This window comes from Montipora foliosa, chromosome 5 (assembly GCF_036669935.1).
Source record: "Montipora foliosa isolate CH-2021 chromosome 5, ASM3666993v2, whole genome shotgun sequence".
NCBI lineage: Eukaryota > Metazoa > Cnidaria > Anthozoa > Scleractinia > Acroporidae > Montipora > Montipora foliosa.
The window spans coordinates 152501-175000 of NC_090873.1; the positions used below are offsets into that span (position 1 = coordinate 152501).

Sequence of the window (22500 nt, forward strand, 5' to 3'; positions counted from 1 at the left end):
TTCGTCTAGCTCTTGTAAAGCGATAGCTCTAATGCCGTCTGCTGCTACAGCTGCTGCTTCTCGCTTAGGGGGAAAAACTGCCGCTCGTGGATTTAGTGCTAGAGGGCGTCCAACTCAAGCCCTGTCACAGTTTAATTCCATCGGGTAGAGATGCTGGATGGGGTTCTCCAGTTGACCCTTTCCTGTGTCAACTTGTACTGCTCGCACGACGCCGTCACGTCCAGTGTAAAGGTGTCGCACCACGCTCATAGGCCACTTGTTTCGGTTCCTCTCTTCCGATTTTATTATGACGACGTCCCCCATGGCCACCCCGGATTTCTTACGTTTGCGTATGAGGTTATGCCTCTCCCAGAGTGCGGTCAAATATTCTCTGGTCCAACGGGGCCAAAGCTGATCTTTGCATGACTTTCTTACGTCCCCTCAAGTCGACGGATTCCTCTCTCCAGGGTTCTTGCTCTGGCAACAAATTTTAACGTTGGAAGAGGAATGCTGATGGAGTCAGTGCAGGGAGCTGAATATCGTCCTCTATGTAGCTCAGTGTTTATTTGAACTTACAATATGTCTTCCCTTCTCGGTTGTCTTTCTTGCGGTAGTGGATTGGACCTGTAAAATCTACGCCTGCAACCTCGAACGCTGCAGTTCCTTCTGTCCGGTTGGCAGAAAGAAGACCAGGAGGGGGTGTTGCAAATTCTGTCCCTTGAAATCTCTTACATCCCCAGCGTTCTTTCATTATCTTTTTCACCATTCGCCTTAATCTTGGGACCCAGTACTTCTCACGGACTGCAGCCATCGTCAGCCCAACTCCCCCGTACAGGGTCTCACAGTGCACTCGTCTTACTAACTTCGTGGTAAACAAGGCGTCTTCAGGAAGGTGTATTGGATATTTTCCTTGAATGCGTCCACGACATTCCGTTATCCGGTCCTCGTTTGTTTGAAGGTTTTAAATGATCCAATCGCATTTCACTTTTTCCACTTCATCAGGGGTCAAGGACCCTGTAATTCTGTTCTGTGTTTTGCCGTTGGAATCCATGCAGCAATTCTCAGAGCGCGTTTGAGCTCATGCTTCTCTAATAAATCCTCCAAACGGTTGCTTGAAGGTACAGGTTATGCAATTGACAGTATTTCTCGTATCACCTTAGCTTCGACTTCGACTCTTGGGAAGCTGAAGTCAGTGGGTTGGAGGGCCATTCTTCTCGATTTGTGAGCCACTTGGGTACATTCCACCAAAGTTTAGATCCGCTTACTGACTCCCCATGACTAGCCAGGTCGGCTGGGTTGTCTGCTGAACTGACATATCTCCACACTATGTCTGATTGTGCCCGGGTTTTTTCTACCCTGTTCTGGACGAACGGCTTATATTCACCGTTCCCACGTATCCCATGTAGGGCTACCATGCTGTCTAACCCTCCATCAGTGCTGGTAATTGGTAGTCCTTCCTAAGCATTTTTCACATTGGTAAGTAAATTGGCCGCCATATGCCCAGCAACAAGTTGTAAGCGTGGTGTAGACAGGCTTTCCTTTGCAAGACGTGCTTTGGCAGTCACCAGACGTTGAGTTGTTCCCGATACTTGCTTCACGACTGCGTAAACCACGGCTCCCACTCCCAGTTTGCTCCCGCTGACAAAACTGTGGACTTCGACAGTTAGTTAACGTTCGTGGAAGCGTGCTAATCTTGGCACTGAGACTTCAGATGGTAGAGACTGCTCCCTCTTCTTCCATCTTTGAAGCAATGGCCCTGAAAGCTTGGTATCCCAAGCCTGTTTCTCTTACACATGCATCTTTCTAAATTATTTTGCCTTCAAGTGTCACAGACGAGACAAAACCCAGAGGGTCGTAAATCTTGGCAAGCTTGCTCAAAACGCCCCATTTTGTTGGCTGAACCTCTTCAGCTGAAAACTTCACTTTCCGTTCATCTTTCTCTTTGTCCCACCCAAGCCCAAGTACACTGGCGTTCGACTTCCCTGGCTGCTGGAGCTGCTGTTTGGCCGGATACGTCAGATCTGCATCATTGCGGTTAATCACTCCTTCCAGTTGTGCTACGTTGGAAGGGCACTTGTGCAGAGTGAAACTTAGGACATCAAATATTTCAATGGCACGAACCTTGCGATACTGCACTTCCTGCACTGTTAATCCTCTCGATAGCAGATCATCTACGTACAGTTTTTTTCGGAGCTCTGCAACTAAATCTGGTATTTTTGGTTCCCATGTTGTAAAGTGACATTCGAGCACTCCCCCAAGTAGAAATGGATAACAGGTCAGACCAAACAGCACTCCGGTAAGTGTTAAAGTCTGTAGGACTGAGTAGTCATCTTTCCTCCAATGGAATCTTATTGCGTCTCTGTATGATTCCCTGATTCGCACCAGTAGAAACGCCTTCTTTAACTCTCCGGTCACTGCCACTAGGTAATAACGCTGGCGGACAAGTACATCCAGGAGCGTGTTCTGCAAAGTACGTCCGGAACTGAGACGTTCATTTAACGATGGTGCTGCTGGGTGTGCTCTGGCAGACGCATCGTAAGCAATTCCATCTTTTTAGACTCCGCGTTTTCACGTACCACTGGTTTATGTAAGATGTATAATTCAACTCCCTGAGCAGGATGATCGGCACTCTCGATGATCACTTCCTACATTTGCTCTCTCATGATGCTGTCATCATCTTCTGTTTGCTCTGCTCGTTGCAACTTTTGGGTTGGCGTTCGCAGTCGTCGAAGGCTTCCATTCTCGTTATTATGTCGAAGAGACCAACAAACGTTCTCTCTTTTTAACCTTGATCAAGTTAACTTCCATTCTGAAGAATTCACAAAGTCATTCGACACAAGCTTTGTAGGTTTTAAGGTGACCTACGGATGTCCCCAGCAACATGTCAACTTGCCTGACCTTTTCATCAATTGATTTTATTTTCAAAATGTCGATCAACTTCGCAGAGACGTACGAGATTCCGGCCCCGCTGTCAATCAATGCACGACACTCTACTCTATTTGCTTTTACATTTACCACGGGAAAAATACCATCTCCCTTTTTTTGTGGTTTTCAAGGTCACTTCCTGCTCTGCTGAAGTTTTTCGGTCACATAGACCCATTTCAATAATTCCAAATCTAGAGGACAAAACAATGGTTGTTCTGTCCCCTGAGAGAAACAAACCTTTCAAATGCAAAACAATCTTATTGTTTTGTCCTCCAGATTGGGAATTAACTAAAAGGGGTCTCGCGTTCTGGCGTTCAAAAGTTTACTTCGCCCGCGAGGAAAGTGATCTGACTTCTCAGTTGGATTGGCATCGCTGATTTGATTTCTTCTCGTCCACAAGCGTAGGGTCTCGCAAAGTTTTACAAACTCCCAGTTTTCCCAGTCATTATCAGTATGGACTCTTATCCCCGGTAACTTTTCTAGTGTCATTGAACCATTTCTCGTGATTTGTTTCAATTTGCCGTTTGTTTCAAGGCTACACGCAATGCGTCAACCGATCCACAAACTCAAGGATCCTCTTCACATTTACTCCGGAAATACTGGAAATTTTAAAATTTCTTTGTTGTACGCTTTAACGAGTTCAGAATCTTTCCCATTCTAAATGCTCTTCTCGCGCAGATACTCTTCCGACGAAAATGGCAGAGCTTCGATTTATATATATATTTTTAACTTTAGGAGCTAAACGTTCCTCAAGTAAGAATATTTTGTAACGCCAGCGACGTTTCAATTGCCAATAGCCTCGCAAATTGTCCCCGGAATCGTGGCCAATCTTGGAATGAACCATTAAATTTTGTTATCACCAGTTTTGGTAATTTCGCTTCTCACCCTGTCGATGCGCACCCTTCTTACCTTTACAAGACGACTCACCTTCTGGACCACAAGGCATCCTTCCAACACATCAACAAAAGAAATGAAACAGAATTCTTAAAGCATATATGGACATTAAGAGAAACCAAGTTATTCGTCAAAATCAAATGGAAAATCATAAAGAAATGTAGATTCTATAATAATAATATTGAGAAATGTAATTTGTGTCTTTATGAGAAAAAAACAAACAACAAAAAACATCTAGAAGCCTAAATAGACGAAACGAATTTACAAGCTCATGGCCTCACAGAGACAGGTATGTTTTGAAAAAGAACAGAAAAAAGCCGCACCATAGCAACCACGCATTTGTATATATATCGTCAGCATTTAAATTTACTGGTCAGTCGTTAATGTTACCTGATGAGTGTGGTCACCCTTTGATCATACGAAACAAAGTTGTAGTAATAAAACGATGAATCACTTCTGAAGTCCTGAACTGATCAACAAGAATATAAGCATGTTTACCGGTTTTTATTTTTGGTTTTCCCATAGAAATTTGAAGTTTCCTCATATATCGGTGGATTTTTCATGGAGTCTACACCATTCCTGATTTTTGGGGTATCGTTTATCAAGATCATTTCCGGTCCAGGCCGGCATCATCTCGGGGCCGGGGTCATTTGCGGACCTATACGTATCAAAAGTATTGAAAAGGTCAAATTTTGCTTAAAATGATGTTGCGAGGTAAAAAAAATAATAATAAATAAAGGAAATTCTACCGCAAAAATCGTTTTTCCCTAGTTTGTTTCAAGTTACCTATTTTATTCGCAAAACTCGCTTTTACGCAAACATTCTGAACTTCGGTACAGAGTAAACACATGTTGAAAGCAACAATTTCTTCGGAGCGCCAGTGATCGGTGAAAGGACAAATACATGCACGGTTCTGTTTCTTTATGAGTAGCCTCACAGCTAAAACGACCCGAATTAGCTCAAATTAAGTCAATTACCCGGAAAATCTAAAGCCGAAACAATTTTTGCTGCGCAAACAATAGTAAACACTCTGTGGTTTAGAGAGTGGATTTCGCGGGGACGCGTGATTGGAGAGAAAGAACATTTGGCAAATTTCAGGTTTTCACAGTTTTCCCGGTTGCACTGTAACGCAATTGCAGTTTTGATGCTTCATTTCAAAGCTGTGAAAATAATCCTCCCAAGCGAGAATAATCGGCATTGCGTCCAAAGGAACTTAAGCAGTTGCAAAGGAATCCTGGAAAACTTCCAGGTTTAAATAGAACTGAAACACATGACCGACAGATTGCGTTGCGCTTCTCTACCTTCAGAGCTATCAAGCCCCCTGGGAGCTGGGCAGTTGTGAGGAAGGAAGGAGGGAGTGAATAAAACCGTTGAGCAAATGCAAGATGTCAGCCACTGAGAGATTGGTCATAGCAAGAGCGTCTGCGGTAAACGGCAAACGTAAGCTGAGGCTTAAATTTGCTTTGAACCAACAATCACTGAATGATATCGAGTAACTTCTTCAAAGAGTTAGAAAAGAAAAATATATTAATCATTTGATGCTTTTATGACAAGCAGAATCTTAAGACCTAGAACAAGCTCTTGAAGAAGTAATTTGTTTTGTTTTCCCTTAAAAATCACCTACCGGGACGTGGAGTCCACGATACCCTCGCATCATACGTTTTCGAGCCACTTGTGCACGGCAAGAAGTTAATGTGAATATATGTTTCATTCAGTGCATCCTTGGTATATAAAGAGTCATCACATTCTTTTCCTGTGGGATAAATATAATCAGCATTATTCACACATTACCACAAGGAACGGTGGATCAGCTTTTCTAAAGAAATCGATGGTGAGTGAAACAAGAAAATTTGATATATCAAACGTGACGCGTTGACTTCAGTTCGCTCTGACGAAGGACTGACGGTCAAAGCATCAGGTCACAAAACTTTCTTAAGATGGTTAGGAAATATATCTTTACTGATAAACTCGTTTGATAAAACCAAATTTGGCTCGTTTTTGACCTGAATAGCTGTAGTTAGTACATACTAAAACAGTGGATAGCGTTGAACTCGCGAGCTGATTGGCTACTCAAACTCCGGATATCCTTTGCTATTCACCTCTGAGCAATTCTCGTTGAATTCGCGCCCGAAATTGTTGTAATCTGTGCAGGAATAAATGAGTTAAAATCATCTTTTTGTGCTATCTTATCTCACTGTTTTAGTAAACACTAAAACAACTATTCACCTCAGTGTCGGTGGCTAGTGGTGGATACTATTTACCTAGCCGCTTCAAGGCGCGGTAAATATCCACCACTAGCCACCTCCACTTCGGTGAATAGTTGCTAATTATACGTCGCACCTTACCTACGCGGCGAACGAAAACTAGGGGAAAAACCATACTTGGAAAAAGATTCCTTATTTGGGCATAGTTTATTCGGAGTGCTTTTATACTGGAAACATGGCAGATAATGTGAAAGGAAATTATGATACCAAGTTTCTGGAGGCAAATGATTTCGCGTTTAAGAAATGCCCCTTTAACTTGTGCTTAAGGTGGAACAACTGCAAGCTATTCATGCAGTCGTTACCGGTAAGCATGATTTTGTTAAAACTGCAACAGGATTTGGCAAGTCTGTTTGCTACTTGCTACATTGTTCGTTTAATAAGTTTGTGATTTTCTTCCTTCTTATCGTGAGTCTCTATCATGGAAGATCAGATGGATGGCATACGAAAGTATGGAATTTCGTGTCTGAAACCCAACTGGACAGCTTTATGATGTTGGCACAGAAAAAATATCAAATTTTGCTCTTCCGAGAGTCTTTATGAAGAATCCGTGCGAGAACAGCTGCTGAAATTGCAAAAAAATATATCGTATGCTGTTGACGAGGCTCACTGTGTGTTACACCAGTGAGTGGAAGTATGAAGGTTGCAAAAGTACTGTAGGTCGTGGACGTGAATCTCTCAACAATGACTAATAAATCTCCTGCTGAAACTCTCGTTTATTGTTCATTACTTATCTCGATCTAGTTATATGACAATCGCACTGATCCAGTGAACATGTATTTGAGTTGCACAGTAATTATTGAAACTGCCTTAGGAGTTTAGACCTACCATTTTTTTCAAAATCGGGGACAAATTGTTTCGATAACCAATGTAAAACAGTTAGATAAAAGAAAGGTCGCAAACACTCTTTTTCTTTGGCCATCTCAGTTTTACCAGGAATAATACACAAACAGCGATGACAAACACAGTAATTTAGAGTAATTTTTAGAAAGAGTAATTTATAGTTACTTGTTAGTGTAATTTACTCCGAGTGATTTTTCAAAGCACTCGCCGCATCAATTAAAACTTTCTTTCCTTACAGAGCTGCCTGTTGGGACTGCAATGATTTGTATATCAGAAAAACGAAAAGACGATTGAATGACAGAAAAACTGAGTATTTTAATTAAGGGCTGTCTTAAAAACTAAGATCCTAAAACCTCAACACTCGAAGACCCCAAAAACTCAAAAAGAAGTAACGCAAAACCCTCAATTTGGCTAACACTAGGCCTAAAGTTGTTTTTTGGAGTTACCTCAAGCGAACTTCAAGTCCTTCATTTGCTACAACTTGTTTCAAAGTGAAAGCTGGGTGATCCCCCATATTTAATTATTTTAACCGGGCTTATATTTAACCGGGCTTCACGTGTGGCCGGATATTTTCATTTCCCGTCGGATGTATACGTTGGCCCTGTGACACTCTAGGACTAAAAACCAACTTTAGGCCTAGGATTAGCCAAAGTGAGCGTTTTGGGTTAATTTTTTCGAGTTTTAGGGGTCTTATGGTCTTAAAGTCTCAGTTTTCGAGACACTCCATTTTAATTTTTAAAACTCTTTTCCCTACTTTCTCATCCACAGAACACCGCCTGTAAAGTGTCAATAACAAAAAAAGGTTTGATGTTGTTGTTGTTGTTTTTTTTTTTTTTTCTCAAAAAGTATTTAAAATTAGGGGGAAAGCGATACATCATTTTAAAGCTAAGAAAATAAGCTTTCCAAAGACATATAACTTATTGTCAGAGAACCAAAACATTTTATAAAAAGAAATATAAAGAAAAAAGAAAAAATATAACACAAATATCAGTTTGCCACACGAATTTGGTCATTTTAACGTTGATTGCAAATTTTTGGAAGTAAAATAAAAATCTTCCTCATTTTATCTGCTTTCTTGGACAGAAATTTGACCGAAAACTGACCAGGCACGAATATTTTCGGAATTGTTTTAGTAATCTGATTAGCAATAATGTCATATCTTCGTCTTTCAAGTTCCTTGAAAGTTATCCCAAAACTCACATGTAGTTCAATTATACCCACTGGGAGGTAACAACAATTTACTTACATTTACCACGACCCGGTAATCTGAAGAACAACGCAAGTCATGAAGTAAAAACAAAGTGGTTTTTGTTTAAGTGTCGTATAAGTGCTGAAACATACGCAATTTATAAGGTCACCCGGAACTCACGAAGCAAATTAGTGCATCGAGCGATGAACGGCAGTTTTTATTGCGCACTAGCGCGAAATTTCTGTAGGCAATCACAAAGGTGTACAAATCCAAATCAATTCCAAATTCACTTTAGATACTCGAGTAAAAACCTCTGTCCATCTCACTTGTCAAGAAAGATTTGCAAAGAAAACAACATAGTCCACAACATAGATACAGTGGACCAGGCAGAAAACATTACTTTCACTCCATCCCCTTTTCTCTCTAAACAGTTTTCCTTACACAGAAAAATTAATAGCCCATTTCCGAGTTCTGGCCTGCCTCATCTTCAAAGCGAGTCTAAGTGCGAAGTTTTTGTTATGAAAATTAGTTTTCATTCATATGTAAAGTAGAAGTAATTACCATTACAAAAACTGCGCACTTAGACTCGCTTTGAAGAGGAAGCAGACTTGAACTCGGAAATGACCTATTGTGAGCATCAGATATTATTCGAGAAAAAAATGTCATTTTGAACACGGGTTGCTGCTCAAAACCTCGCCCGTGCGGGGCTTAGTTCACTTAATTCTTAGTTCGATTGGAAATCCGTTTTCAAATTTCGCGATCTTTCTGATTTTCATTGGAACACAAAATCCTAAAACGGATTTATTTGCGGATTTTATAAATTGCACTCATTCTCGAGATTTCAATAGCAAACCATTTTTGGATTTTGTGTTCAATTGCAATGCTGAAAGATCCGAGTCTTAAGTTCTACATGCAGATTTTCGTGGAGAACGCATCCACAAAGTACGAGACAGAAAATATCAGTTTGCCGTTTTTGCCCCTTTCGTGGGATTTGGTCTGCTTTGCTCGCCTACATAGAGCACGCATTATATTGCTTCCACAAAAAGATTAATCATGAACACAACAACTTCTTGGACCATGCAAATCGAGCTCTCCCCATTTCAACAGGTATAATACGAATTATCATTCGATTATTTTGTCCTTCCTTTTCATTGGCCGAGAGCCCACCACGTGACCTGCAAATAACTGCCTACAAATAAGAGTTTTGCTGCAAATAATATTCTGCTCATGCGCAATTGAAATCATGCTCTTGTGAGAAAATGGCAGATCGGTTCCCCGAGCTGTCAGAGAATGATTCGACATCTTTAGCTGATCGAAAGAACAGTGAGAATACTAAGAAAGGAACAAAAGTTGCACTCAACGTATTTCGAGAGTATCTCAAGGAAAGAAAGGTGGACGAAGAGTCACTCGTGTCATCGACGCGAAGGACAAGTTGGTGAATGCATATGTACTGAAGAGATTTTACGCTGAAGCCAGAAAAAAAAATGGCGAGCTTTACACCAAAGCTTCACTTGTCGGGATACGCTTTGAAAACTGTAAAATTCTTCAGCTTTGTTGATGCCTAGTGTTATTGAACGTTTGACTGTAAGTACAATTTGAAGTCTACAATTATAATTATGCTGAGAAGGAAACCAATTGATTGGTGCCATTACTCGACTCTGCAAGGCAGTGCGTGCTTACGGCTTCCCGGAAACAAAAACAAAAAACAAACTCGGTGATCGAATGATAAAACAATTATTGACCTCGGTTATCGCAAAATATCGTGATTTGTCAGTGTCTCGCAGATCAATTATTTGCCTCAGCCTCCGGCTTCGGCAAATAATTGATCTGCTCGCCACTGACAAATCACGATATTTTGCTCAACCTCGTCCAATAATTGTTAATTATTGGCTGCGCCAAACTCTTCAGCAATAAGTTCGGTTCAAAATATTACCCTTTACCCTTTACCCTTGGAAAAGCACTGCCGCTAGGGAAAAGAGACTGTGACTAGTTCATGCAACGTGGTCAGCAAGAACCGACGTATGATAACCATTAATTAATGCCTAAAAATTAGGTCATTTTGAAATTTTAGCAAAAGGGCAATCCGACACTCACTGTGAAATAAAGAAGACACTGTTGACCAAAGATTTAAAGCCGACCTTAAATAAATATGTTAGCAGCGAAAAGCTGTATGTTTATTAGTTTGTTTTGTCACATCTATTGTTACTTAATAGTTAGTCGTTAGTAAGTTAGTGATCCTGTATATTTAGATTCAAATTTTGTATTGACCGTCACTGCTGAATGGCTGTGTCGAAAAGTGGGACGGGGACGCGGAGACAGTGGACGTGGGGACTCTGAGACTCGGGGACGTGGGGACTTAAAGATTCTTGAACTCGTGGACTCGCGGACTCGGGGACTCGGGGACGTGGCGACGCATTTTTACCATTTGTTTAACTTTTCGTCACATTTCACAAAATCCTCGTCTGTTGATTGTAACTGCGTTGCACCCCGGTTTTAAGTTCCTCGTTTGTACAACGTGAAACAAAGGTGTAGTAAAGGTATGTAGTATATATGGGTTGTTGACCAAGCTTGTTCGGTCGAGATGACTGGATATTGGCCAAGTTCTCTTTTTACGTGTTTATGGACCTCAACTTATGGACCTCAACTTCGTCTCGGTCCACAAACACGCAAAAAGAGAACTTGGCCAATATCCAGCCATCTCGACCGAACAAGCTTGATCGATTAAGGGTTTATTGTATGGGATAAAACACTACAAAATGGTCTTTAATCTTGCAGGATCACAGGTGACTTTGATTATACTACTATCAAGTTACACAGTGGAGTAATTTAGGTAAAACGACGGGAGAAATTTTTTGGCCCTAAATCCTTATTTGACATAGGCAACATGAACGAAACGTTGGTATGACCATTTCTCAGATCATTTTACAATTCCCCAAGTATATCGAGGCTTAAATACTTAAAAGTACATTTACTTTCTGCATCATAACCTTTTCATGTTTAATTATGCATTTCATTCGTAGTTGTCTGTGTCACGTGACATTTCTTGACTAAAGACGTCGTAAAGCTTGTTTTTGAGATTGGGGAACCTTTACCCTAAGAAAACTCCAACAATGTTTTGCTTGAATTCGAAACTGCTGAAAACTACCAATAACGTATAATTAAACCTATTAACGTGGCATCGTTCATTTTCATTGTGACCTCTATCGACACTTATTATGTGATTTTTTTGACCTGCTTTTTTCTTTAATTTTAATTTACCGTTTCCATTAAGATGGGGATATGATTAAAAGCCAGAATGATAAAGCCTCGATAGGAGTACTAGAGCAAGGTACAAAACACATTGATATCTTGATATAAGATGACTTTTGCATCCTTGGTTCCGATAAATATTTAAATTGTTTTTAGCCGTGAAAAATCACGTGACACATTTCAGATGAAAGAGCGAGTAGAAAGCTAAGCATGCAGACTTCAAGTTAACGTTGATTGGATAAATGTTTCCTCGTAAAACAAAAATATGCCAATTTATGAGCTTGGTCAAGCCTTAACAAACTTGAGTCAAGAGTTACTTAGCTTCTGGCCCGGAGGCGGTACTTTAGGAATTTATGGGTGGGGGATGTGTGTCGCCTGGATCCTGAAACCCTTAGCCTATACCAGAGCTGGTTCAGCTGAATTTTGCTACCCCGTTCTAGAGTAAACTTCCCGAATCCTCCCTATCCTAGAGTAGCTGTTTTTCAGTAACTACTGAGGAGGTCAGTAGCTTAGTTTAGCCAAAACCACAATCGTTTCCCTCTCAAAAAATGATTTATTTATACTTGTTCAGTTTTTTCAGTCTTTCTCTGATTTCCTTAGTCTAGATAAAATCTTCAACCAACTGGTCAGTTCCGTGAAAGATTATCCCCTATTCTAGACACAAGCGCTTTGATTTATGTACCCTATCCTAGAGTAAACTGCTTGTAAACCATACCCTTCACAGCGGCACATACCTATATAGCTCATATATGGCAATACCCCCCACCCCCCCCCCCCCCCCCCCTCTGCCGGGAAGCTTCTGGTCCTGTGATGACGAAAATGTTCGACAATATCAACGGTGACAACCCAAATTCTTCATCAAAGGTAACAAATTGTACAAGCGCCAGGAAAGACGCAATGACAATAATTACAGAAAAGAAGTAATAAAGCTCAAGTTTTTGTGCAACAACAACAACAACAACAAACGCTGCAACGTGAAATTTCAGTTGTAGTGTCAGCAATGGGCCATTAGGTCTTCTGCTTTGTTTCACAGGCGAGCTCTGTGACGGGTGGCGAGAATGAATTTTCGAGAATCCAATTTTTGAATTTAGCTCTGTATTTAGCTGGTACTTGAAAACCATACAGATGATCATTTTTTCAACATAACATAAGCAATTTAACTTTCTTGGGGATGTTCTCCCATTTCTGAAATTTTATACTTCGAAAATGTGTCACCGCGTCCCCGAATCCTTACGTCCCCACGTCCCTACGTCCCCGAGTCCCCGAGGCCCACGTCCCCACGTCCCCACGTCCCCGCGTCCCCACGTCCTCGCGTCCCCGTCACTTTTCGACACAGCCCTTCTGAATATGTATGCAGAAGCATACCAAATGTCAAGTAAAAGATAATTTATATCTGATGTTTGTCACCGCTGTTTGTGTATTATTCCTGATATGGTTAAATAAAAATGAAACGAAATTAAATCACAATCTGGAAGTAAAACATCGATTATCCGGACGTTAATTGTCAGGATTTTTTTTTTCTGGTCAAAATTTGTTCGTGAATATTAATTAATAAGGATGAAAATGATTTTTATTTCACTTAATCCTTGAAAAATGCTACTTAAAAGCATTTTCCTTCTGAAACTCACTGTTAGAGATAAAGTACTGTAAATCATTAATATAAAATTCTGGCTCCGGGCTGTTTTGTTGCTTAGTGAAATCCTATGCTATATTAACTAGTTCAGCGTTTGCACAGATGTATTGTGATCTTCTCTCAGTCGCTACATTTATTCGGCAATAATTTTTTAACATCACTGCGATCGGGGTTTTGTTTCCTCGTTTGGTCATAACAAAGCATAATTTCGATGATGTTAGTATCCTGACATCACAAATCACACAGAAATTTTCATATACGATTTTTGGTCGGAGTCTCCATGTTTCCTTTATTTACATATCCACTCTGGTATCTAATGCAATATTATTGGCTCATTCCGAGCATGCGCCTGCAAGTAATACAGGACTCTCTCTTTTCCCAATCCGTACTTAGAGTCCTTGGGCTTTTTGGTCAGCGGGTTACCGCCCGGAGAGACTCTGGGATAATGGACTCCATTTTCCCAGAAAAGGTGAGTTCCGGTCTTATTGCGCGTGCTTGAGTGTAAACGGAAACAGAAAAGTGAAAATAGTAAACAGTGGAAATGGCTTGTTGAAACTGTTCGAGAAACAAGAATTTTAACCTCACACACCAACAATGAAACTAGAGAAATCATTGGCTTGCTGTAAGAGCAAGTGAAGATCTTCTCACGTTTTCGGTAAGTGTGCTTTTAGTGTGTCAGCGTGAATGACATCGTGCAAGCAAAACGATCGACACTTTTTTGTGTGGAAACGGCACCGATGTCCTCTTCTACTACAAGTGTATGTTTCCGTAATTCTGAATGGCTTCGACAAGACCTTCTTCCGCGGATTTCTCCCCAAAGAGACTGGGGTACTTTTGCAACAGCAACAGTAATCATTTTTCAGCAACGTGGGAAAATTCCCGTCCATGCGGTATTAAAAATAATTCAAACCCCGTCGTCTTATTATTTTTGCTATTTATATATTCCTGAGGTAGAAAAAACAAACAGCACTGAAACTAGTTTTAGATTTTAAATCTCCCTCTTAATTCTGGGGTTTCCGAATTACTTACCGACTTCCTGTCGAACTACCATTGTTATACAAGCGACCAATCAAAAAAAAAAAAATTCAAGTCCATTATCCCAGAGTCTCTCCGGGCGCTCACCCGCTGACCAAAAAGCCCGGGGACTCTGGGTACGAAATTTATCTTTTCCCGCCTGGGTTCCAGGCCCATTTTCAGGGCTGGGTAAGAGGGAGTCCCGGAACAGGACTATCCTTGCATACGGAACCCGCGCCCGCAGTGCGCGCGGCAGTCAAAACTGTGCTATCCTGTCAATCATTTGCCCTTTCACCGGAAACGGTGCATTTCGGTTGTGCGTGTCGATCTACCGCCGTCGAAAGGAAGCGATTAAAGTCTTTATTCGCGAAGTTAACTCAAATAAATACATTATCAATACGGTTTTGCCGTCTTCTTATACTTGATTCGAAAATACCAGCCTGAATTCGTCTTAGATTGGTTAGAAAAAGCACAAATAAAAGCCAAAGCACAACAGCTTACGTTCGAATTCTGCTCGCCGACAACCCAAGTTTGTTGACAAAAAAATTGCCACAAAATGTTTTAAATGGTTTTCTGGCTCTCTATTAATAGCGCTCACGTGCATTTTAAATGGAGTATCGGGAAAGAAAAATTGTCAAGCTGATATTTGTTTCTTATAAACATACCTTTTCAAGTAGCGAAAATTTGTATAAGCACTAGAAAACTTTTACTAACCATTGCCCGAAGGAACACCTTTGAGAAGCCGCAGGGAAGCCGCTGATGAATTTTGCACAAAAACCTCGGCCCCTAACACCGGAAAGCCAGACTTGGAAAGTTTTTCAGTGGAAGGCTCACTAAAGAAGAGTTTCTAGAGCTTGCCCTCCCGCAGGTCGCCAGAAAGGTGCAGACAATTAGCTGATTCATGTCTGAAAAGAGTAAGGTCTAGAAGGTGCAGTCAAATTTTGTTTCTTGTATTGAGCAAACATTTATTCAAAACTTTTCCCTCACTCCCAAATAAGAACTTGCTGTGTCTTGCAATTCTACAGTGAATTACTATTAGGCCAATACGAGAATCAACATCAAAGAGGCACTCCCAGGGGTTTGAGGGAAGAAGAGAACATGGCTTATTTGAACTGGGGAACAGAGGAACAATATCAAAATATTTTAGGGAACAAGGGAAGAAAACCAATATTTCAATTTTAGGGATCAAAAGGCTGGGAACAAGTTTCAAAGTAATTTGGGGAACAAGGAAACACAAGAAAATATCTAAAGGGAACAAGGACTCCTCTCCCCAGGAGGCCCTCATCAAATGTTCTGCCTCTATCCAACAGCTCAAACAAGCAAGCTATTCAACCAATTGTTGAATGACCAACAGGAAAAGAAGACTCTCTAAGATAAACAAATTATTTATAATAATTATCACTTTAGCATGCGAAACAATGCTCAGATGCTTATGAGCACCCTCATGCCCATGTTTGTAAAAAAGCACCATGAAGTATTCCTTGCGGCTGGTTTAGGCATTGTTTCATCTTTCAACATCGGGCAAAAACAAATCAACTCCATTCTCAGAGGGCACTGGGGAAAGAGGCTAGAAGAAAAAACTTGGATTAATCCAATTCTTCCAAGGTAATCTTTACAGAATAAGATTGTTGAAGGAACACTTTTGAGTGCCAACCTTAAGCCTTTTAAAACAAGTGCAAACAATATTAATAGTCTTTAAATTCACAAAATGTCAAACAGCACATTTTATTCTCATATTCAATTAGCTTAGGCCGCAATATTCCTTAAAACTATGCAGAACTATTTACCATAAAATGTGGAACATTTCCTGCCTATCTAAATATGCTGCAAAAGGGCTCCAAAAAGCAACCAGTTAAGTTTTTAGATAAAGATATACAATACCTAAAAAATAAATTATTTGATGTGATCAAGACATTGAATGACCAAGCAATAAATAAATGGCAGCAATGTATGTTAGGTTCACAAAAAGGGAAAAAAATATTCCTCAACTGATGTTTCAATATGCATATTTTAAATTAATTTTCTATCAACAACTCAAGAGACTGACTTTTCACTGGCATTGATTTACATTTCCATGATAAGTTTTAAAGTGAATCTGGCAACCACAGTGCCCTATGAAATTGGAAATAACTTAAACAAACTCTTTAAACTAACATTTTACAAGGGACACCATTGTTAATGCCCTGCGAAGAACAAAGATTAAATTGAAAAAAGAGTTGGTCTGGAGTTTATCCACAATGGACAGTTAGTGGCTGCATTCACCAATGTAGAGAACAAACACATCAAGTTTCTTCTCAAGCAACCAGGTGTTCAAGGAGCTATTCAATTTCCAAAGAACTATGGTAGTGTGCAACAGTACCTGGGTGAATTTGGGTAAGTGGCCTGAAACAGAAACTTGTGGAGCCAAACAACTTGTTGAGCTTAGTACTTAAACTGGGTAGATAATTATGTCTACAAATATTGTCTATTCAACCAACAGTTTCTCCTAATTTTGTGTACCATTCACTTGTTGAGTTCCTTAATTAAAAAAATCGCTAATTCAATTAAGGATTCAAGTCCTTTCAAATCATCAAAGTTACTTTGCGCCACCAGGAACAAACGAAAAAATACAAGCAATGAAGACAAACTGCTCAAAAATGCACGACTCCCTTTGAAACAGCAAAACGGGCCGGGGATCCTGAAGTCACTAAAAAGTGCTGCATGCTACGTGGATGTTTGCAGAACGATCGCAAGTTGTAATCACTGAAAGAAAACTCCACTCCAGATCTGATAGATGATGGTCGTGCAAGACTCGCCAAGCACGTGGAACACCCAACGGGATTGTTTGTTGTTTGGCACAGCAGATGAACGAAAAATTGTTCCCCTCACTATTAAGTTCCAACCCGATAAGACCAATCTTGCCCAAATACAACAACAATTTGGGCAGCAGGCAAGCTCATCACAAGCCATCGAAGTTGGCATAAAGCAGCATAGCGCTTCACCTGAAGTTCGATCATGATGGACACAAACAAGAGCTGAAAAAACTTCATATGGTCAGACGGCCAAATGCGATTGACCCAACACTCATTAGAGCGGCTCAGTTATCGGACATCAAATTGCTGAACAAACCAAGGGATTTCGTCGTAAAAATGTTCACTCAGCAACGTCTTCTTTCTCCATAGAATAAAGTTCAAAGGCGATCCTGGTTTTTAATCACATGCTAGACCAATTCATAAACTGGATAAAGTGGATTGGCAAATTGATTGCCAGTTCAAAGAAGCGACGGTCAAGAGAGTCACAAGAGAAGGCTGAGCGAATGTCCACCGATCGTAAACAATTGGCGTGACGTCGAATTGCACAAGGATAGCACAGTTTTTCCCGCTCGCTGAATTCTGATTGGTCAGTTTAAATTTCAGTAGCTCTCGCCGTATGCAAGGATAGTCTTCTCGGATAAGGACGATAAACCGTAAGCCCCGTCTTACAGCCCTTCAATGTTCATATAAGCCTGTAGGACGTAAAGGAACCCACACACTATTCGCAAAGAGTAGGGTACGGAGTTCCCGATGTTGTGGTCTGTTCTCTGTGGTATGTCATCATTGGGGGGGAGGGGTGGGTAAACACTCGGAAGTCGACCTGTGCAAGGGATTTAGTGTTTTATTATTGACTCCCCATGGGCATTGTCACTTCTAATGTGTAAAGAAATAAATAACTTCCTTTTTTGAGTTGACGTATGATGATAATACTTTGATATTTAAATCACGTGAATAAATAACGAAATCACTGTCATTGGTGACGACCCAACTGTCCAAGATGGATGGATTGACTATTTCAAACTTTCTGTCGACTTCAACATGGATTACAGTTACAGGTGGTATTATTAGACGCAGCAGAGGGAGGAGATGTATAATAGCTTGGTTTCCATGACACCTACTGATTCAAATCGATAAATAATCATCAATGCACTTCATCAACATTTCTTCGGTTTAATTCATACACAAAGGCTTTTTCAGAACAGTTGCTTCACCGATCGCCGTTTTGCCTTCGTCCGCTCTCTCTCTCTCTCCCTCTTTTGCTATATCGACCGAAACATAAATTACTTGCTCAGATGTTCTGACCTTTTCCGCGTATTAATTAAGTCAACCTCCTAGCCCTACAAGCATTGAAAATGATCCATTTTGTCCAAATACCTCTATTTGTGTGCAAACTAGAAAAGTGATTCCCCGGTGCAATAGCAAAGCAAAACCCTTCAAGAGTACTTTGCGGAGTATCTTGCACGTGGACTTGTACATCTTTAACCGCACTTTTAGACACTTAAAAGCATCGGTTAGAACAGTGACACGTTTTCTAATTACTGGGTTGCCAAACCCAGTGGGAATCTCCGTTTCATTTCTTGATTTTTTTACTTATTTATAATTTTCTTTTTACTGGGTTGCCAAACCCAGTCGGAATCTGCGTTTCATTTCTCCGCTTTATTATTTTTTTCCGTTCATGAAAAATCTTCCCTGTCACTACCCTGCTAAGTGGTGTCTTTGTGCATAGAGCGCGCCTTCTGCGCGTATTTTCTTGGGATCGACAGGGTAGTGGAAATGCGTAGATTTCTCTGGTGGACACAGTAGAATATTTAACTTAACCTGCAATGGCGTCGAAAGTCTTGTAACACGAATGGCGTTTTAGTGAATCTTTAAGCAAAATATACCCTTATGGAGCTCAATAATGGAAAGTCAATTGGGTAAACAACACAGGCCGTGAAAACAAATATCTGAAACCTTAAAAGCGACGAGTAATGGACTTCGACAACAATCTATCGCCCGTCGAGCCGAAATCAAAGTGAGTTTTTTTTCTAATATTTTACCAAGTGTGCTGCTATGTAAAACACTGAAATCAAATGGTAAATTCTCTGGTAACTTATGGGTTCAACAAAGACAGAGAACGAATCGAACACCTTAAGTGGATCTGTGATCTCTGTTGTCTGCCTTTTGTATAATTTTATTTGTACTCAACTCTGCACAGTCTTCAGGTAAAAAAATAATTGGAAATGTAACAGCCAATAATTATTTGAAAGAAAGCTTGTTGTCGTCTATTTTGTGCTTCATTATTCAAGGAAAACGTTCTTCATGGAAACGGTTTGATCCTGAAATTTATTTTGTTGCAATATTGCTTATGGCAATTTGACACGATTAAAATAGGAAGGAGTTTTTGCCTCTAATAGCAAATATGTTGTTTGTTTTAATTTTTTTTTTTTTGCTGGGAAAAGTGGCCTTTATGAATTCATCATGTTTTATAATATGCGAGCTTAACTGGATAGTGTTTATGGCAATGGTAAAGCACTTTCGAGTCAAAATGAGGTTAGCGCCTTTCTGGTGTATTAACTTAATTAAATATACCATGTGCGCCTCGTGAGTTTGTATTTGCCGCCTGCCGTAACCTTGATTTCCACTCTCAAAATTACCTCCACAACCTACTTTTTGCGTAGAATAAGCTTTTAGAACGACGTTCTTGTCTTCTTTGGTGATACTTGACGATTCGGGAACATTTTGTGAAAAAATATTAATAACGGGTCACACGCGCAACTTGATCGCCCGAACTTGCCCGATTATGCATAAAATCCACTTGGCCATTGAAAAAAACTCATAAAATATTTGCAGACCGGTCGATTTCTATGAAATTTGAAAGGGTGATTGTTAACGAATAGAGACGGATTTTCACAATAACTAAAAATTCCTGTGTTAAGCATGAGAATTCGACGAAGAGGTAAATGCGATTAAATTTGTTGCGTGCGTTGCTATTTTTGTGTTTTGATTGTTGTGCAAATTTTGACAGAGGATATTAAATGATGAAAAAATATCAACGGATAGATCGTTAAAAAAATCTTTATTTTTAGCGGTTATGTGAACATAAAAGATGCAACGCTTGACGAAAATAATATTTTGTTAATATTGGAAAGAAGAAAAATTTCGCGGCAATCGGGACGCGGTGAAAATGAGTTAAATTTGCATACGTGCGTTGAAATGTGACACGCGAGGAGACAGGAATTTTATTTCTCTGAGAAATGATTTTGTCATTGTAGTGTAAAATGAAGTTTATTTGGGAAGGCAACAATATTTCTTTAACTTCCTGGTTAATCCAATTTATTGTTACGACTTACTAGTGCGCCGATTGCTTACATGAAACTCACGCTTTTTGCGAATGTTGAGTGTCACGAAATTACATAATTTGCGTGACAAGTATCCCTTTACTCTAACACAAAAACATTCAGATAGTAACAAACTTCATATTAATTAACCATTTCTTCTACTTTTGTGCTTGACAGCATTGTGATTTGCGATAATTCGCAAGTCTCTTTTTTGTATCCCACAGATGTTCAGATTTTCAATTACATGGCCGTTCAACCTCGCGGTTGTGTAAATAGTTTACCCTGAAGTCAAAATAGATACGTTTCCCAGGAACCCAAAAAAGAAGACTTCCTCGCCCAACAGATAAAATGTAAATATTCAGTTACATATTACAACAAAATTTAAGAAACCAAAGACGGAAGTTTCTTGGCTAAAAAGTACGTTGTTTTACCCTGAAAACGACTAACGATTAATATTCTTTCCCGTAGTTCATTCAGTTGACACAAGGTGATCAAGTACACCTTTATGGTTGCCTAGCACGTGATCAATTTCTTCCTTTTGACAAAACATCATGACCTTTCCATTCGTTCACAAAAGTCAGAGACTGCATAAATTTTCGTGTTTTTACGATCGAATGTCATTAATCTTTCGATGAGAATTTGATTCAGAGTTATATATAAAACTATGCTTTTTTTGGCTTTTCTTTTTCTGTTGTCTTTTACGGTACTTTTTGGTGCAAACGTAAAGCCAAACAATGTTTTGACCTGGCATTAGATTAGACTAACAAGAAGAGCAATTATGAAGGGGAGACAACATCTTCAGTCCTTTCTTAGTGTGTGCAATAAACGTTTGCTTAGTGCAACTGCGAGACATGCATGACATGCTGGAAAACGTGCGTCAGAGCAATTTGCAGTTAGTTTTTTGCAGACTAATAGTATTCATTTAAAGAAGAAACGAATGAATTTTACTCAAGACCGTGTTTATCTTTAAACTGAATTTATTACCAAAGCTTAAAAAACTAAAAGACCTCAAAATGGGACAGGAAAAATTTGAACGTGAAGGGCCTCTGCTGGCGCGACATGTGGGTGACCCTCAAATGGTCTTAATGACCCCCACTTGAAAAAAATTAACTGGAACGCTGCAGTTCAATACCACCCAATTCAGTGCCTTCTGTTTTTGTGTAACACGTACCACAGGCAGCCCAGTGTACGCTTTATGCGGCGTCTAGTTAACAAATCGAACGTGGTTCAGCATTGTCTGTACTCTTATCGACAACGATATTTGTCATCACAGTAGTCAAAATGATGCGCCTCGTGAGTCCACAACAAATTGACCAATTTCGATATATTAAAATTCAGTCCCAAACAAAAGGCATCATCTCGAGGCTCTGGGGAATAAACTCATCCAAATCCTTATATTTATTCCCTGGAATCTCGAGATGACGCCTTTTGTTTAGGACTGAATTTTAATATATCGAAATTGGTCTATTTTGTGATGACGAATATCGTATTCAATTAGAGTACAGACAACGCTGAACCACATTTAACGTGTTTTTTACCATAATATTCAACGCCAAAGAAAATTTTTATTATAGAGCGTGTGACACAAAGAAAGAGCAAGCGTTGTCTACGTTTTCGCAATCTGATTGGTTCACTTTCCAAAATGAGCGTTCCTGATTGGCTATTACAATTATGTGACACACTGACGCCAGCATTGTCTAGACTCTTAGCGACAACGGCAAATTAGTCAATCAGATTGCGAGATTAGAAGCAATTGTGTTAAATTCTCTAAATTATCGAGGATTGGATCCAGCGTTCACTGAGGTACTTTATCCGATTTACTCCGCTCCCCTACCCTCGGGAAGACGACTGTAGGCAATCCCTCAAACTGACGAACTTGTCCCCGTAGAAAAGGAAGAGGAGTGGTTTCGCGGTGGAAATTGAATGAATAATAATAATTAATAATTAGTAATTGTCGCTGCTAATCGCCGTCACAAAGTACAGCAACGACGCACCTCAACAAGGTCAAACCGAAAGCATGCAATGGCGCCTCTGGCAGCCGCTATACGGTCCATGTTTGACCTTGGAGCATAGCTTACAGCCAGCTGGAATCGGCTCTATGCTGGTTTTTGCCGAGGGGGAAAAACCGGAGAACCCGGAGAAAAACCCTCGAAGCAGAGAAGAGAACCAACACAAACTCAACCCACTTACGGCGTCTGGTCCGGGAATCGAACTTCGGCCACATTGGTGGGAGGCGAGTGCTGTCACCACTGTGCCATCCCTGCTCCCCCTTACAACCTTACAATAGCATTTCGAAGGAAACATCGTTGCTTGCGACTAATGCTGACATTTTATAAAATATAAAATAAGTAAACAAACAAAAAAATAAAAATAATAATTTTGAAAAGTACCGTGTGTGTCA

The 22500-nt window shown here is 40.1% G+C and overlaps 1 protein-coding gene across 3 annotated transcripts in view; it reads right to left on the minus strand.

The window, feature by feature from the left end:
* LOC138003261 (uncharacterized) overlaps positions 1-22500 on the minus strand; it is a 91471-nt gene that overhangs the window by 60874 nt on the left and 8097 nt on the right. For all 3 annotated transcript variants that reach the window (XM_068849213.1, XM_068849214.1, XM_068849215.1), the window contains exons 3-4: positions 22490-22500; positions 5423-5551 (exon numbers count right to left, since the gene is read on the minus strand). The exon at positions 22490-22500 is cut by the window's right edge and continues 34 nt beyond it. In XM_068849213.1, coding sequence (XP_068705314.1) covers positions 5423-5551; positions 22490-22500 — 140 coding nt within the window. The remainder of the gene's footprint in view (positions 1-5422; positions 5552-22489) is intronic.